The sequence below is a fragment of the Bactrocera oleae genome, chromosome 4 (genome assembly GCF_042242935.1).
Source record: "Bactrocera oleae isolate idBacOlea1 chromosome 4, idBacOlea1, whole genome shotgun sequence".
Classification (NCBI taxonomy): domain Eukaryota; kingdom Metazoa; phylum Arthropoda; class Insecta; order Diptera; family Tephritidae; genus Bactrocera; species Bactrocera oleae.
The window spans coordinates 59,697,374-59,716,650 of NC_091538.1; the positions used below are offsets into that span (position 1 = coordinate 59,697,374).

At 34.6% G+C, this 19,277-nt stretch overlaps 1 protein-coding gene across 1 annotated transcript in view; it reads left to right on the plus strand.

Moving 5' to 3' along the window:
- BBS4 (Bardet-Biedl syndrome 4) overlaps nucleotides 1–17,202 on the plus strand; it is a 28,798-nt gene extending 11,596 nt beyond the window's left edge. Inside the window, exons 8-10 of the mRNA XM_070108719.1 lie at nucleotides 4,713–4,799; nucleotides 7,460–7,674; nucleotides 16,405–17,202. Of these exons, the coding sequence (XP_069964820.1) occupies nucleotides 4,713–4,799; nucleotides 7,460–7,674; nucleotides 16,405–16,743 (641 nt within the window). The 3' untranslated portion in view covers nucleotides 16,744–17,202. The remainder of the gene's footprint in view (nucleotides 1–4,712; nucleotides 4,800–7,459; nucleotides 7,675–16,404) is intronic.
- Nucleotides 17,203–19,277: the final 2,075 nt, after the last annotated feature.

Consider the following 19,277-nt stretch of genomic DNA (forward strand, 5'->3'; position numbering starts at 1 on the left):
AATGCCCCTTTTATTGTTTACTTTTATCCTAGACCATAACCTTTGTTTATATTAATCCAAGACTACAATCTTCGTTTACATTATGAGTTCATTGACCCTTTTGTTTTCCTTTTATCGCATATATCAAAATTGTCATACCTATCGTTCAGTTTATATGGCAGCTATTTGCTATAGCAGCTATATGCTATAGCAGTCTGAAAGCGGCGCTTCTGACAACTGAGGAGTTTTTTGAGGAGAATGGAGGTGTTAAAAATTTCAAAACGATATACACATCGACAGACGGATAGCCAGACGAACATGGCTATAGACTCGACTCAGCTCATCATATACAATATATATTTTATAGGGCCTCCGACGTTTCCTTGTGGGTTTACAAACTTCGTGGCAAACTGTTCAGGGTATAAAAATGTTGCGAAAAAAGTCAACCGTTATTATTCGACAAAATCGTGAGTGCATCACAATCAAATTTGGTATTCTACTAAGTTATATTATAGATTATGAATTCTTAGTTTAATTGCTAAATAAAATCATCTTCAACTAAGATATTGTGATATAAACTCAACCGAAGGAGTTAAATTTAATATACTGAGTTGATGTCAATCAGATGAACGATTATTATTCGAGTCTAGGCCAACTCTATTCATATTCAGCGCTTAGCAAAAAATTTTGTAAGAAAACTTGTCCATTAAATTTCATGTATTAAGACTTGAGATGGAATGAAGGTGCTATTTGTGCCTAGTTTTATCCCGATGTATTCTTTGGTGCTTGATGTGTATACTGGAAAGTGAAAGAATCAGATGGAATTTAAAGTTGTGTTTTATGGGAGGTATGCATGGTTGTCATTCGATTTGCCCCATTTTCACATTGCCTAATAGGAATGTTTTACTCAAGTTATCTCTTCCACGGACAGACAGTGACTCGAAATTCAACTCGCCTCGTCATCGTGATCATTTATATATATTATACATATGTATATAACCCTATATCTATCTCGATTGGTTTTAGGTGACACAAAGTACCGTTAGGTTAACAAAACTATTATGTAGCAACATGTTGCAATAGTATAATAAAGTCATCATGCTATAATCAAACTTGGTATCAAAAATGGGCGAAATCGTTCAAAATTTAGTTTTTTGTGCAATGTTTAGCTGTGAGCAATTGAAACTTAAATGACAGTCGGACTCGACGATTCCAAGGCTACAATACCCGAATATATTGTACAGATCAGAACACTATAGCATAAAGCTGCCATACAAACGGATCGATTAAATTCAAGATAAAAATCTTCGTAAAAAATCTTTTTTCCTTATTAAGTAAACTTAATTCTACTAGAAAAGAACTAGCAAAACGTTTTCCGTCGAATGTGAACCGTTGGCTAGGGATAGGAAAGTCGACTCTGACTTTGGTCAAGAATCGATGATTAACTTAAAATAATCGATTTTTTAGAATCGAGGTTGAATGCTTCAAGTCGATTAAAATCGATTCTCACTCGATGACTTCGACTTTTCTGTCAACAGTTATAACATTCGATGGTAGTACAGTTTGTATCGTTTTCATGTACCGACTCTTTTATATTTTTTTATACCTTATCGTTAAACTAATCTTTTTCTGATTGGTATCCTTGGTAACCGTTTTAAATAAGCATAGTATAACATAACTGACGGTAATATAATTGTTTAATATATAAAAAAGTTGACTTGAGAGTCGACTTTTAGCAATGACTAATCGACTTTAAGAGTCATAAAATTCCAAGTCGACTCTAAAATCGAAAGTCGACTTTTCGCGCGCTGTTACCATCCCTACCGTTGGCCGCTTATACAGTTGCTAACTAAATACACCAGTGAAGGGCATTATAGCTTCGGTGCAGTCGAAAGTTTTTCTTGTTTTTAATAATTTTATTATATTTCTATTCATCAATATTTACAACTACCTAGGTACATATTTATATTGGTTTCCTTTATGTCTGTTGTTACTCAAATATTTTCCAAGGAATTAAGTTTCTCTTTATCAGTAGCATCTACATTGAAACAATTTCTTCATTGTCCAAAACAGAGGTTGTGAATGTCAATAGCACAATACATATATGTTATTCCGTTACCTAGGAGTTCTGCTGAGAATTTTCACATAGTACCGATTAAAATATTGAAGTATGTACATAAGAACATGCATTTTTACACCTACATACAAAGTTATGTATTTAATTTTTTGTGGAATTATGGTATTACATGTAGACTGGATATGCGTTCTTGCATAACCTTTGGAATATAATTCCTGTGAATTTGTTAAAGTGTAAGGCTACAGATTAAACGTATTTATGTATGTATTTGATAATGCAAATGCTCTTATATAAAGCAGTTATGTTTACAAAAAAATGTTATATCTGTCTATATCACGCTTTAATGCACCCCTGTCGACTACATTTCCTATTTTTTGCACATTAACTCAAAAAGGGATGTGCTCGATATGAATATACATACATACATACACTATTATGGATTTGTTATCCAAACTTAACCTTTTGCAAGTTTCACACACCTTCTGTTCTGCCGAAATGCGTACAATTCTCTCCAAATCTACCCACTTTAGAGGTCATAGTAAAGTTTATGAAGTATTCCTCAAGACAATGCTAAGTATTAATGACATTTCTGTGCTTAGGTATCGTATTTTATTATGAATATGCTCTAGGTGTGAGAACGATTTAAAAGTAATAACTTTGGCTTAGAAGACGAAAACCGTCCTGTTCGCTAAAAAAAGTTTGAAGAAATTATGAGAAACTGGAAGCATAACTCGATGAAGATTTGGAAGTCACTGATACAGCCATTTCAAAATGTTTCAAATCTCCCGGACAAGCCAAAAGACGTTGAAAAACAATTTTGCATGCTGCTTGAACGTTACAAAAACTAGTCGTGTTTGCATCGAAATATGACTAGTAATGAGCAATGGATTCTTTGCTACAATCCTCAACGCAGATGGTTCACATCAGAACAGAATATCCACAAATTCCCAGAAAGATGGGAAACGATTATAGCTTCAGAATAATACTATTGTATAAGTGTTCTGACAACTGGCATAAATCTCTTAGAATTTTGTCTCGCATTTCCTCCTTAGTTATCTTCATAAGCTTTTTTATTTTAGAAAACGTTATAATCGAGTTGACAAAAGCGAGTTGAGTTTGAACATCTGTTCAAAAACTTCTTCTTGTTTTTTTTCTCTACTGAGCTAGACTGCTTACTACTTTTTAGATATTGGGATACTTTTTAGATATTGGGATAGTTTCTGGGTATTTCTTCAATTCAATCAATTATTGGAAATTTGATTTGTTGTTTGAAATAGAGTCGAATGAATTAAGTTATAAGTAAACACATTGCGCTACTAAGTGCGTTACAAATAAGCACCACTCAAGAACTAGCAACATTTCATACAATTCCCAATCATTTTCACTCTGCCTAATGCCTATTTTCTTTTACATCGGTCTCAACCGACTAAAGGCTGGATATTCGCAGTGGTAATATAATACCCTTCTACTATACCCCGCTCAACTCAACATGGGTAAGTGCCCCCACTCAATTTCTTCTTTGTTAAAAATAGAAGAAAAATAGTCTGTTTCACATGGTAATTAAATCTGTGCACTCAGGTTATTCTAACGAAAACCCTTCGTAATGAATGCGTTCTCCATCCACTTTCTTGTTAGTCCATCATTGTTACTCGATTACAATAAAGTTGAAATATTTTTCGAAAAATGTTAGGTTGCGTTGAAATTAAGTTCAAATCTTAATTAAATTGAATTCCATTGAAAAATGCCTTTTACATTCATAAATCACACAAAGTTACATGTTCCCATTAAAGTTTGAGTTTAAGACTCTCAAATAAAGTTGGCCCAAAACTGACAACTGTCATGGCCATTAAATTTGAGGTCAAATGAATCTTATATGGTTGCAAAGCAGAGTCTAGAAGCAAATTTAGAAAAGGATTTAGGATTTTAGGATTTAGGAAATTGAAAAGAAACGAGATTATATTTTAAAGAAAATATTTAAGCAAACTCAGGAGCTAAGCCCAATAAATTATGCAACAGCAACAAAAAAAAAAAAAGAAAAAACGTTAACTTCGGTGGCACCGCGGCTATAATACTCTTCACAAATACAAAATATTTCTTACAAGAACTTGATTTTGCTCGGTCAGTTCCATGACAAATGTGGTATAGATATCTTGTTGAATAAAAAAGCTTTCCATACAAGCACCTGGTTCCGATCGTTCAGTTTGTATGGCAGCTATATGCTGTAGTGGTGCGATATCGGCGGCTCCGACAAATGAGCAGCTTCTTAGGGAGAAAAGGACGTGTGAAAAATTTCTAATCGATATTTCTTAAACTGAGAGACTAGTCGCGTAAGTACAGACGGACATGGCTACATAGACTCAGTTCGCCATGCTGATCATTTAAGTATATATTTTATAGAGTCTCTGATGTTTCCTGCTGAATTTCCTGGCAAACTTAATATACCCTGTTCGGCGTATAAAAATCAATAATTTAAAACATCAAATGTTGGCAAGTCGCCTGGACATGTTAATCATTAGTTGAGTACGCTTGTCGATGAGATTAGCCATCACTAAGTTAATTGTAAACAAACGTTTAAGCAGACGCCAAAATCCACTAAACAACAACAGCAACAGCTTCATCCTTGCATATACTTAAAGTTTTATTTTTATCATTGCAGCACAACAATACGCAAGTGCCTTTCACACACTCGCCGCGGCCATCAACTTGCGCAAGGATAGCGCTGAATGCTACATGCTGCTCGGAAGTAAGTTGCCACTATCCACATACATTGTCAAATCCATGCACACACACAAACGCCTTTATTTGACTTTTAGAAAGTTCGCACACACTTACGTTCGGTGGTTGGTAGTATACTCGTATATAATACTTGTCAGAAAATGATTTAAGTTCAGCGCTCATACCTCAACATCTGAGCGTGCGCTTCTATTGCAGGGGTTGTGGAGCATGACCTTTTGTCGTTGCCGTAATTATCAGTTCGGCCAACAGCAGCCACAACGGCTTAAGCGCATTTTCCATACACACATACACATCCACACATATACTTAACTTACAAGTACTTATTATGACCGGCATGCGGAAGTCCTTTAACCTCCATTTATGTTATATAAGTGTTAATTGTGGCTGCGAATTAACCCACCCACCACCGTCATCTTGCTTCCTTTCGCATGAAGTATGCACTTAAGAATGCGCTGAGTGGTAGAAGAAAGCCGTCTACACAAAAAGTGGAAAGCAAAAGTTCTGAGAAAAGTTAAACTTTTGATATTCGTTATTCGCTACATGCGCGTATACCCTTTAAGCAGCGAGACATTTGTGAGACATTTCAAGAGCATTCGTGGAACTTTTTTAAAAAGCGTTTTAATAGAATTTTGGTGTTTACTCCTTGCGACAACCTTTGGTGACATTGGTAGATCGTTAGGTGGTGTTGAGCTGGTGATTTTCAGAAATAACGTATTTGCTTTGTATACTCATATACCTATGTAATATATAGGACTAGTAGAAAGAAATCTTTTATTTTTCTATTAGATGGCTTTAGTAAACTGTATCTCACGTTGTAAAAGTGAGATCGCTTTAGGACATATAGCGTTAGCAGGGTAAGATTTCATCATAATACAAAAAAATGTCTTTAGTTTTGTGATTGCTTGACTCAGTATAGTTTGAGATCAGAGATGGACATCAGCAAAGAAGAAACATGCCACATTTTACAGTTTTTCATCGATTAAGGTGAAAATGCAAGTCAAGCGGCGGAAAATATAATTTAGTGTTTATGGTCTTGATATTGTAACGGGCAATCACGCGCAATTTTGGGTTGGGAACGACAGTTCCGGTAATTTTGATGTCAAAGCTGCACCATGCTCTGGAATACTAATATGAATAAAGCAGTGAAAATTATCGATCTCGAACGTCATGTACCATATGTACTATTTCGATTGCCCATGAGATAAACATTGCACAAAAAAACAGTTTGGATCTATTTAAATACGGTTAAATACAAAAGGAAGCTCGATGTATCGAGTTAATGCAAATAAACCTCATGGACCGAGTTTTCATCTGCGAACCGCTGTTGAATCGCAACAAAATCGATCCATTTCTGTAGCGAATGAAAACGGTGGTGATCAAATCGTGGATTGCGCCGGTGGAAACGATGCTTAAGACAGGAGATTGTCAGGAATGATTTGCCGTGTGTTTCGTGGGTTTGGCAGGGAATAATCTACTATCGAGCTGATCCACTATGACAAAACTGTTAATTTGGACCACTACTGTCCACGATTAGACCGTCTGAAGGAAGTAATCGCTGAGATATGTCCAGCTTTGGGGAAAATATCTGCCTTGAGAACAACGCCAGACCACATAGTACATCGATAGTTATGCATCGATTTTATAGTCCGAACCTGACATCAAGTCATTACTCTACCTTTTCCTGTATATGGCGAAAGAATTTGCTGTGAAGAATTAGATTGGAGAGAAGTTTGTGAAAAGTGACTGTCCCAATTTTTACCAATATGGATATTTCATATTTGCCTTAAGGCGGATCATTCTAACTACTTAAGTTGAATAGAGCTTCAATTTAAATGAAAATGAAAAATAATGTCCTTCCTTGTAGTAGACCTATATGTAGAAAAATATGTAGTAGTGACTTAATTTTATTTACTGACTGAGTTTAATACTCTATAATATTAAAAACTGTTCGGTAATCTTGTTGTATTATTTATTGCTATTTTTTTATATAAAAAACTAAGAGATTGAATATTAAAGCATTTTTTTATAATCCGCTTAGAATGAAAGCGGTCGTTCGTGACACAATTTGATAATTCAAGTATTTCTTATACACTCACTTTCTCCAATATAACCTCAAAGCGGATACATTTTCTATGAAGAATGATCACAGCTTAGACATCAAAACATATTTCAAAAGGCGGAAGCTAAAATATGCACATATTCGAAACCGAATTTCAACATTTACTCTAAATCTTCTAGAAGCTGTAGTTTTATACCTTTCGAAATCTACATAGATTTAGAACATTTATACATAAATGTCTTCCGACTCATAAATATCTGTTTTTTAAATTGTTTACAAATAAATAACCCCAACAAATTTAATTCAGAAAGTTATAGCAAACTTAAATTTTTCAAAAACAAGCTTTTGTGACATTTTGCACATCCCAACATGAATTGGACGAGCACTCAGTGGCACTTAAACTTTACCAACTACTATTTTACCGCATCTTTCCAATTACTGATTTTCTTGCCTACTTTTCAATGCACTTGTACTTATGTGGCTGATGGCAAAAACTCGCTGTTCAATGGATCCAAACCATCAACAACCATACGCCGCGACTTAAAATAAAAAATAAAAAAAATAACGCTTAACTCTTGTCTACAAATCGATTTGGCGACCAATTATAGTATGTTTACGTAAGTTAGAGGATACCGAGAATGCGTTCAAGGCATTTCAGCGGTCGAGTGATATACAACAACAACAACAGCTGGATGCCGGACGTAATCCACTTGTACATTTGAACTTTGCGCTCTTTTGTTACGAGACCGGACGCGTTGCGCTTGCCACGGAACAATTTACACGCTTCGTTAGCTCCTCGCAGGATCTCCTCCTACCGACCGAAGTAAGTTTGAGACAATTGCAAAAAGCGCAATGGGCTTATGCGGTGCGGAATTGGCGTTGACGAAGTAATTTCTTGAGGCTGCTCTTGCATTTGCAATAGTTCTAGCAATAATAGCGGTATTTTGCAGTTGTTAACTTTGTGCATTGTCTCTCTATTTGTACATACATACGTATATGTACATATGTAGTAGTATAGTTCCTTTGTGGATTTATTGCTTTTACTTTATAGTTGTTGCATTTTTGTTGTAACTAATAATCTCTTACGTAAGCTCTAAATGAAATTGACAGCTGCTAAATGCATAGTTTGTACATTCTTTAGTTGTAGTTGTTGTTAATATAGCACTTGTCGTTATTAGAGTCTAATACTGTTACAAATACCCAGTTAGCAAATTGATTCGTATTTATAGTATGCATATCATCCATTGTTGTTGCTTTTGTAAAATATTGAAATTAAATTAAAATAATATAACTAATTATTTTTACAGACATATACTGCAAAATTGCTTATCAATATTTAGACGCACTGAAAAAAAATACAAAAATTTTTTGTTTAAACAAATCTTTATTATTGCACTCAAAACAGGCATCTGAACCAATACAAACATGGTAATGCTTACCAATTTTCCACACACTTTCTTTCTTTTGTGTGAAACCTCTACTCGACTTCGTTTTTACAAAAGATTTTGATCTCTTTGTACGAGTCTAGCATTGACATTCATACCCAAAACATTAAACAAAATGTTTGAGTCGATCCACAAGAGATGCGGCGGTCCTCTCCGCATCTCGCTGATGTCAACACGACGACTTTCAAGCATTGTTTACTTAATTTTTTCGATCATTAACCGAGGTGGATGGATGACTGGCATGAGGCAAGTTTTCCATGATTTCACGACCTCCACAAAATACTTCTGCAACATTTTCAACAATTTTGAAGTTGGGATGCCAGTGGAAACAAAATTTAAAGCTGGCTCGTTTTTTAACTTCCCGCTAAGAAAATGGAAAATTTTCTAAAAATCGGGAAGATATTGGTTTCACCCCATTTTGCAAAAATCGAGTTCTCAACAGATCTCGACGTTCTGAGGGTCGAGGAAGCTTCCCCGAACATTTCTACGATGATGTCCGTATGTCTGTATGTATGTGTGGATGTATGTGTGTGTGTGTGGATGTATGTGACCCTCTTATAACTATTAAACTGCTCAACCGATTTGAATAAACTAAACGGCATTCCAAAAAAGTTTGGACCCAATCGGACCAGTAGATTTCGAGAAATCTCAAAAATAAAAATTTTGAAAAATCGTTTTTTTCGAATTTTTTCCAAACGACTTGACCGATCGACACCAAAAACTAATCAGTTCTAAACCTTGAAGAAACACATCGTTTGCCGCAAACCGGGTCGAAATCGGTTGATTTACTTGCTAGATATCGAAAACGAAAAATTTCGAAGAGCTCAAAAGCAGTGAAAAAAGCGAAATTTGAACGTTAGCGTATGAAATTAGAGGGAAGTTGCAGGGATGGCCCTTGAGGCCAACCGTTTTCCACATTTTTTTCTATGCTGAAACCAATAGAAAAACTTTTCGTGCATATGGTTGTCAAACTTCACAGGAGTATAAAAAAAGAAACCAAATAGTATTCTTTTCGAATATACAGATATATTACAATTGTCAGATATGAGTCTACCTAACCATATCTTTATATATTTTGGCTGTCATGTTTAAGTGCGGAAAATAGAAATTACTCTTTCCTTCTACGCAGAGTCCACAGCTATAGGGATGACTTACTTTTCATGCAAACTTCACAAAAAGTGTCAATGATCTGCTTTTGTGAATGTCATTATCAAGTCTTAATCTAATATCTAACTTATAATTGGATATAGCGGTTTATCTGTTTTAAGCTGTCTGCGTAAATGAAATTTTCTCCTCACAAATCCTGATAGACATTGGATAGTCTCTGATTTGGATTTAGAGGTATGCAGGATTTTGCAGCCATCGCCTTCTTTGGCTAGCTCATGAAAGTGTCAGTGACATTCGAACTTGCCATTGTCCATGACAATGTAAATTATGTTAACGGACTACTGGAGTAGAAGCAAGTTAACAATATTTCTATTCGGCGAATTTGTATATATGTAGGTACTATATTTAGGATTACATTGAGAGTCCTCTCAGTGCGGTCAGTGCTACACAAAGAGTTTCTGATCTCCTTATCAATAGCAGAAAGCTACTTTGTTATCCTATTTGTTTGTTTAACACCAAATCGCCGAAATTGCGGTAAAATGCAAAGTAGAGGAACTTGTTAGAAATCTCCTTACGGTACTCCATTGTCCCCCCATATTTTAGCTAGATCTATGGGCTTCGCGTGAAGTTGATAAGCGCGCTGGTCAACAACAAGCACTTGTACGGTTGCGAGATTTTTTTAGCCCAACTGTAAGAGGTCCATCGAACTACTTTCTGTTCTGGCAAGTTCATCTCTCAACAATTTTAGGAGTTCTCATTGGAAACTGCCCGATTGGTACACATTCGCACGCTAATTACTAAACTTCTATGCAGGATAGGGAGATTGAATCATCTTAGCACTTTCCTCACTACTGTACCGTTTTCGCTAGACGAAGTTTGATACATCTCTAATGCCTTAGAAATATGTGAGAGGAGAAATACTGTGCTTTTTGTTTGCTTTTTTACGGAGTTTTGGAGCGGAGGGTCTCCGAAAGTAACCAATACTGGTACCGTAGAACCGACTGTCGTGATCGATGATTGTAGACGACCTTTTGTTTTTACACATTTCTTTAAAAATATGAAAACGTTTTATCGGTCCTCCACTAAAGCAGTTATATAAGTATGTAATTAGTCTTAGCCAATGCGCTTTCGATTTTGGTTGTAAGAGAGTTGTAAAACTTTACTGATCACTTTCTCGTTGATCGAGGATTCGGACACTGTTAATTGCATCATTCCCGATTTCGCCCTCTTTTGAATATAATTTAGTTAAAGTATATTCTAGTAAATCTTACAAACCTAATACTATCCCATTTTTAACTAGCGGTTTACTCCCTAAATACTTTATCATGTGGTCTAATTGCTTTAATTTCTAGTTTCTTTCGGAGATTCGAAGTCAATCGATCTAGTCGATTCGGAGATAATTTCATTATCGATTCTATAAACAACGTTTCAAAAAAAAGGCGTCTAAAGTTTCGGGAACCGCTTACGCTAAGTTAACAAATACTTACAAATACGCTTATATCTCCCAAACTAAATGGCAGTTCAACGTAACATTTGCGGAAAATATTCTCATATATACATATGTGATATATATGCAAAATTTAAATTTAAAAAACTATGTAAAAAAATCGATTTTTTAAAAATTGCAAGTGGTTATAACCTCTTAATTGCACACAATTTAATAAGCAAAAAAAATTAATATTCAGTTAGCATGCAATTAAATAATTTCCAATTTTTGATTCTGAATTCGAAACGTATAAAAAATATTTGCGAAAAACATGGCAAGACAATTATTTCTTATGCATCTGCTATTTAATTGTCTGAGTAGTAAGTAGTAAGGCAATTAAAATCAAAATTTAACATGAAACTAAACTTTTCAATAGAAATATGAAATTTTAATATCACAAATTGCTGGCTGGGTGTTTATACAAGTACGTATGTATGCGAAAAACACACTTATATAAGTATAATTGTGTTTTAAATAGTTCGTAGTTCGCAGCTTGTTTGCGTCAACTTCTAATTGCCTGCCATTCCAGTTAGCAAACTGCAATTTGTAATGTAATGTTTTCTGGTTGATTTTACATCTGTAGCAGCTACTTAAATTTGTTTGTAGTAATGTGTGCGCTGGTGAATGCTAATCGATTGGGTTAGTTCTAAACTTTAGAATCTAAAGTAATTTAATACACACAAGTACTTAATTGTCTAGTGGCATTATTAGTTGTAGAAATCACGCTATTTGTTTGTATTTACCTATTTATTTGATATTATTGTACCTGTGCTTGTAATACTTGAAATAGTGCCAGATATACATTTTAGCACCTACACGTATACATAAATCTACAGTAGTGGTCAGACAATGGTTATTACCGCAATTTGGCTCAGATTAAAATAGTTCATGACACATAAATAAGCAAGTGTGCTAGTAAATGAATAGTAAATTACGAAAGGAAATCCTGCGGTGTTTTTATATAGTAAATACAATATTTTGTATTTGTGTAACATGGCGTATGAGTAACATATTTTTATTTTAGGCGGTACACCTAGTAGAGACAGGCTAAAACAGGCCATTTTTGAGCATTAAAAAAGCTACTGTATTATTTTAAAATTAAGGAGATTTACCTATATATATTTAAGGAATACATAAGAAAACTTTTGAATAAATATATTAAAAATTGTTCAAGTTACAAGCGTAGATAGAATATATTTTTCCTACAATGACCAACCAATGACCACGCAAAAAATATTAAAAAGTGATAGAATGATTTGTCTCCGAGTAATGACTAAATCAAATTCGAAAAATGCTGTTTGGAGAAATACGCGCTTAAACATAAACTGATATAGCTGATTGAACTGAGCGGCTACACTTTTGAAAGCTGTTACTCAAATTTATTTGAGATATCGATTTAAAATTTTAGTAAGTTATTTTTAAAAGCATAATATAGCAAAAAAAAAATATTAAAAATTATAAAAACACAACCGTAATTAAATTATAAAACACTGTTCAATTTAGCTTTGCCAAAAAAATAAAAAAATAGCGTTGGACTGAAATTAAATGGTTAAGAGTAATATTTTCTAAGGAGTCGAAAATCAGTTGTAATCAATCGGTAATGCTTGTGTGACGTAAGGTTAAGAAAGATTTGAAAAATTTCCTACAGCTAGTTAGAAGTACCCACCAAGCAATATACTTTGGGGTTAGGATATAGCATCATTTGTGTGAATTTTAAAACGTTATTTGACCGGTGGACTTGTCTCGCTGTATATTTTTATACTATTTGATTGCAACGTTTTAAGTATGTTTAGATCCCACAGAAGCACAGTAAGGTGACGAAAACCGAATTTTATATTAGTTTCTGCTAAAAAAATTACTTGACGACACAATTTATATATAAATTTCAATAAAAAAACATAAATTTTATTTCAATACATACCATATAAATTTTTTAGAACAAAACTAACCTAAAATAAAAATTGCCTTTATCTCAACACTACTGTTTTGCATTAATAAAAAATATATACATTGTGTATTTTCATAAATTGTTGTAATTTACAAATATTCTGCAGGTTGCTTAGCATATACTCGTAGACATAGTACCTTTACATAGAAATAGTATGTATAAAATAGTGCAATAAAAACGATTATATGTTCACGATTTTGTTTTAATAAATTGGAAACTTTGTACTTTGTACTTTGTAATTAGTGCTAAAAGTTCATATTGATTATTTTAGTGAAAAGTAGTTATTAGTAGTCATTTTCGAAAATTTCCATATTTGCTTAATAAAATGAAAATATTTTCATTAATCTGCATACATACACATACATACATATATTATAGACATTTTCTGAAAGTAATTACCGTACTTAATAATTAAAGGGTAGAAATGTTAAATATGCTTCGGTTAATTCTCAGTAAATTCTGCAAATTGTTTACTTGAGTAATTTGAACTGAAAAAAAGTTAAATAAACAAAAAATATGACAAGTTATTATATAGAGCTTTTGCATTTAAATCGTCACACATCATATTTTGGTTACAGTTGGACTACAGCTTATCAAGGACCAAATACCGAATATGAAGCACTGAATGTTGGCTTTCTTCGGTTTCGGCTCATTTTGGAGCGCCATTCCCTAGATTGTTGTACAGTTTCGACTACACTTGACACCCTTCATACCCAAAACATTATCTAAAACTGTTGACACGATCCATGAGATATGTTGAGAACCTCTGCTACCTCTCTGATGCTAACATGATAATAATCAAGTATGGTTTCTTTGAATTTTTTTGATGTTATCGTCATTAAGAGAGATGAATGGACGTTTCGCATGAGGCAAGTTTTCGATGAACTCATGACCTTCACCAAATGTTTTGTATCGTTTAAATACTTGTGTTCGTGCTTAAGTAGACGCCACAAAACACTTCTTTAAGATTTTCACCTATTCTATAGTCGTGATTTAATTGGAAACACAAAATTTCAAGCCAACTCGTTTTTAAATTTTTCCATGATAAAAATTGTCAGATAAATTTTTCACGTCGTAAACAAACATCTGTCAAACGCATGAACATAAAACTGGTTGTCCAATCTATGACATTTTTTTTATCGTTTCGGTTTGGGCGTGGTAAAATAGACAATTTTTTGCTTACAGGTTGGTTGAAAAGTTTCTGCGCTTGAAATGAAAAATATACTGTTTTTGGTACGAAATATATATTTTTATTTAATATATAAGCACTATTAGCTTCAATACACTTATTCCAATGTTCCTTCAATAATTTAATGCCATCCCTATAATGACTTTCCGGAAGCTCTGCAAAATACCCGTCTACGGCTATGATAGTTACTTCATTCGACGAAAAATGCTTTCCACGTAGCAATTGTTTCAGGTTTCTGATGAGGTAGTAGTCGTTGGAAGCCAAATCTGGTGAATATGGTGGATATTCAAGCAATTCGTACTTTAATTCGTAGTAGGTGCATTATCTTGATGAAAAATGATATTTTTGTGCTGCAAACCAGATCTTTTCTCGAGAAATTTTTCAACCAGCTCATCTAAAAGGCTGCAATAATAGTCAGAGTTGATTGTTTGTGACTTCACCTGCTTTGGAGCTGAACAACCAGCTTCAGTCCACTGTAAACGTGCTTGTTTCAATTTCTGATCATGGTGGTAGATCCAAGTCTCATCCATTGTTATAAAACGACGCAAGAAATCGGTTTTATTCTGCTTAAAACGCTCCAAATTATGCTGAAACATTTATTTCCGATCCAGTTTTTGTTGAATTGTCGCCGCACACGTTGGCACGAACTTTTCAAACAGCTTTTTCAAATGTTATTCTCCATGTAAAATATGAAGTACCCGTTCGTTGGAGATGCCTATGGCATTAGCAATTTGTTCTAGCTTTGTCAAACTTGGAGCTTCACTAATCATATTATGAACTTGCTCAATGATTTCTGGTGTGGTTACGGTTTATGGTCTTCTTTCGCGTGGATCGTCTTCAAGCCTAGTACGACCACGTTTAAATTCACCAGCCCAAAATTCAACGGTGCGTTTTGAAGGTGAGGACTCTTTATACACTTCTAACAATTGTTCAGGAACTTCCTTTGCTTTTAAACCTTTCAAATCAACGAATGTAAGCACTGCGCGTTATTAAATTTTTTACATATTACAAGTATATTAAATAAATACTCTGACGCGTCAACTTCAAATGGCTCGTAAACAAAAATTAATGACCGATTGAAAAAAAGGAATTTGAATCTAGTAGTGATATTTCTTGGTGAGAGCAGAAACTTTTCAACCAACCTGTTTTGGCGACTTATATGTGGTCATAACAGTCTTACGATTTGCGGCAATATAAGGCAAATTTTAGGTGAAGTAAAAATTTAGTACATAAGGTTATGTGGTGGTATACATATATGCCTTAGCATATGGTATAGTGGTGTGGCATTAAAATTATTTGTCGATATCTATGATAGAAGTATGATTGGGGGATCGCATTATCACTATAAATGACTTGAGTCTGCCCCTACGAACTGCAGACATTTTATTTTCTATATCGGACACTTCTTGGTGGGCAAAATCAAACACACGAATATATTACTTCTAAAAGCAAATTTTTCAAAAACTATTAATTGTTTGGATTCATCTTAAAAAATGTAGTTATTATTATACCTATACTCATATTTACTCGTGGTCGTATTTCTTTGTGCTCTTTCAGTAATTTTTTTTTTGCTTTTGTCGCCATTAGAACTTTATTTAAACTCACGCTGAGCACTTCTGTTATCGAAAATATAACTAATGAATTGCAGTAAATCTCACTTAAACAAAAACAGATGATTCTCAAAGATTGGTCCGAAACTGGCTTGCAACTACTTAAATATCACCAGATAAATCGGCGGTGTGATAAAATTGAAATTGACCTTGAAAATGCTGCAAGTTCTTAAGTTTGAGCACTGTTTGAAACACTTCAATACTTTACGTACCTAGTACTCGTATGTATGAGTGTGTGTTAGTGTTGAATATAAAAATGTATTAAGTGTTTTGCGCTTTCAGCCTGACTTGGCCCTTTTTATTTATTTTCATTGTGTGAGTGTGTATGTGTGGCTTTGTATTGCAGTGTTTATAACTAAAATTAAAAAGCGCCATGCTGCCACAAAAGCACTTCTTATTATATTAACAATTTTTCACTTAAAGTGCTAGACATTTTGCACAGATGTTTCTACTTGTTGTTGTTTCATTTTCAATGTAGATAGTTGTTGTCTTATGTATTTCACATTGTCACTCACGCTGCGACGGCTAGTCTCTAGTGCAAGGGTACGCAAGCAGCACGTGCACACAGATATGTATGTGAGTGCGTGTGTGGGTGTGTGTTTGAGTGTTTAACTGTGTGAGTGTGTTTGCAGACACCAACTTTAAGTAGAGTCATCACTATCATGCTCATATTTCCCATTTTGCTTCTTCTACAAATTTGCCCTTTTTGTTTTTTCTTTCTACTCTTTGCGCGCTTCTACGATTTTCTTTAATGCCGTCGCACTTCAGTATAAATTCCATGCGACCAAATTGAAATCGCTTCTCAAAATTCCTACAAGTAACATTTTGACATCAACACCAACGGGACCTGCGAGTGATGCCAATGCTGAAAACGACGGCCAACATATTGGCATCAGCAACAGCAACAACAGCAGCGGCGGCGGTATGAGCAACAATAGCATAGATGACATCTATGGAATTTATGGTGTGAAACGTCAAGCAGCCGGGAGTAAGCAGGAATTGCACAACACTAAGGCGAGAGCACTGGCAACAGCTGCGCTGGCGGCTGCGACCACTACGTCATCCGCAGAAATGCCGCTTGAGGTGAACGCTGTGGTCAATGCCTGACACGAGCATGAGTGACGCGTTGGCCGCAGCGAACTGCTACCACAACAATCACCCAACAAAGTATATCCTAACACTAGCAGCCACATTTATAACAAAAGCAATAGTACCAATGTCAACGACAGTGAGCAGTTTGAGCGGAGCACGCGAAGCAATTGTGGTGAGGATGCTGACAATGATGGCGCAGACAATGCGGTGACACGTTGTGATGAAAGTAAAAAGACCACAATCTTGACCCAGAGCAATAGCGATGACAGTGTGGACAGCTGGTATCGGCATTGTGGCTGTTTGCCGCGCACAACGTGGCCAACATGAGTAAGACGACTTCAGTGGATGCGATACTTCTAGGAATGCTGCAAACCACATAAAATAAAAATTATACAGAAAACAGGAACTTTGTGTAATAAAAGGAATAAAATATATAACAACATACATAAATAAAGTATAGACACTAGTGGTCAGTTAAAAGTTAATATATTTTAAAAAAGGTTTCGGCATTTATGGTAGAAAGGCTGCATTGTATTTTTCCCGCTATTTTTATACCCTGAACAGGGTATATTAAGTTTGCCACGATCGATTGTAACACCCAGAAGGAAACGTCGGAAACCCCATGCATAAATGATCAGCATGATGAGCTGAGCTGATTTAGCCATGCCCGTCTGTCCGTCCGCCCGTCCGTCTGTATATATGAAAACTTTTAAGTTATCGATCTGAAATTTTGTACCTGTCCTTTTCTCACTAAGAAGCTGCTAATTTATCGGAACGACCAATATCGGACCACTATAGTATATAGCTGCCATACAAACTGAACGATCGGAATCAAGTGCTTGTATGGAAAACTCTTTCATTTGACGAGGTATCTTGACGAAATTTGGCATGAGTTATTTCCTAAAGCAAGAATATAATCTCCAAAAAAATCGTTTAGATCGGATCGCTATGTCATATAGCTATCATATAAGCTGAATGATCGTAGTAAAGTGCCTGCCGATTCACAAAATTAGATCTGAATCAAGTTATTGGAGGGAACCTTTGTATCTGTGAAGGGTATTATAGCTTCGGTGCAACCGACGTTAACGTTTTTTCTTGTTTTTTTTTTAAGTATATTATATTAATGTAACGGTATAAAATATTTTAAAAGTATTTAATTACTTCTAAGGTCATTGTTTTTATTGTAATACGTGTTTTATTCAGGGATGATATTTTGTACCGCTCGAAGTGCTGTAAATTTTAAAAACAGTTTAATTGTTGCACTTCAAAATCAAAATTATTTAATAGAAAGCATTGTAAAGCTAATAACGCTGTTTTGAAGCATGTAAACTACGGATCTAAGGACTCTAACAAAAATAACATAACAAACCTCACATAAAAAATACTGAAGTGATAGTAATCCATGTAGAAAAGTCCAAATATAAAAGTTGCCCATACAAAGTCTTCATTTTGATCGTTTAGTTTGCAAGTGATCCGTTATTGGCGGTTCCGACAAATGAACTATTTGATGAGAAAAGGTTGTGTGTAAAAATTCAGATCGATATCTTGAGATGACTACTTTCCATATATACAGACAGAGAGATGGATAGACAGACGGGCATGACTAAATTGACTCAGCTCGTCACACGCAGGTCATTTATATATACATTTTAGAGAGTCATTGATGTTTCTGGGTATTACAAATTTTGTGGCAAACTTAATCCTGTTTAGGGTATAAAGATATGATTAAGAAAAAGTTTCTACTTTATACTTATTTCAACCGGTTAAAAAATACCCAAAACTATGTATTTATAAGTTGAATCACTGTGCAAACTGACAAGCCTCTCTCAAGAATGATGTAACTATGAATTAACCCCGACGAGAATTTCGGATACGATAGGTATTGCGTATTTTTTTAAAGCGTAGGTTTACTACTGTTTTCCATTATTTTATTAATGAAATCAGCTGTATTTGAATACCTTACGGATATTCTGAAGTTATTATTTCCTATCAAAAATACTGCCCAATGCTATTGAAAATAGGCCCTGTGTTCCACCTGACACCTGTGTAACTTTTATCTGACCAACAGTGTCGGCATATGTACACATGCCCACTAGCGCACATCCTTCGGTATTAATCGGTAACATTGTGGGTCACTATAATGTGACAGGAAATGCTTAGCATATTGTAAAATTAAGAGATTCTCTGAATTATTATTCACAGAGTGTAGTGTGTTTTGTGCCAAGTTTTAAGATATCTAGTTTTGTTGTTTTATTTATAATATTGCTTAACTCTTCCCAGCTTTAATATTGCTGACATTTCTCAAAATACCTTATAATCAATGTGGATAAAGGAAGAAAGCTTTAAAAATAAATATTTAGTTGTTTGTGTTGTTACAAGTCTTGCAGTCAAGAAAGGATTGTACATACCTATGTATTAAGGTGGGTATGAAAACGAATATTTTTGTCGTTCTCTTTGTAGATCATTACATTTCTTATAAAACTATGAGCTTTCCGATTTGTAATGATTGCGATGATTCTTTTTTTTCATTGAGTTATAAAATTCTTTAT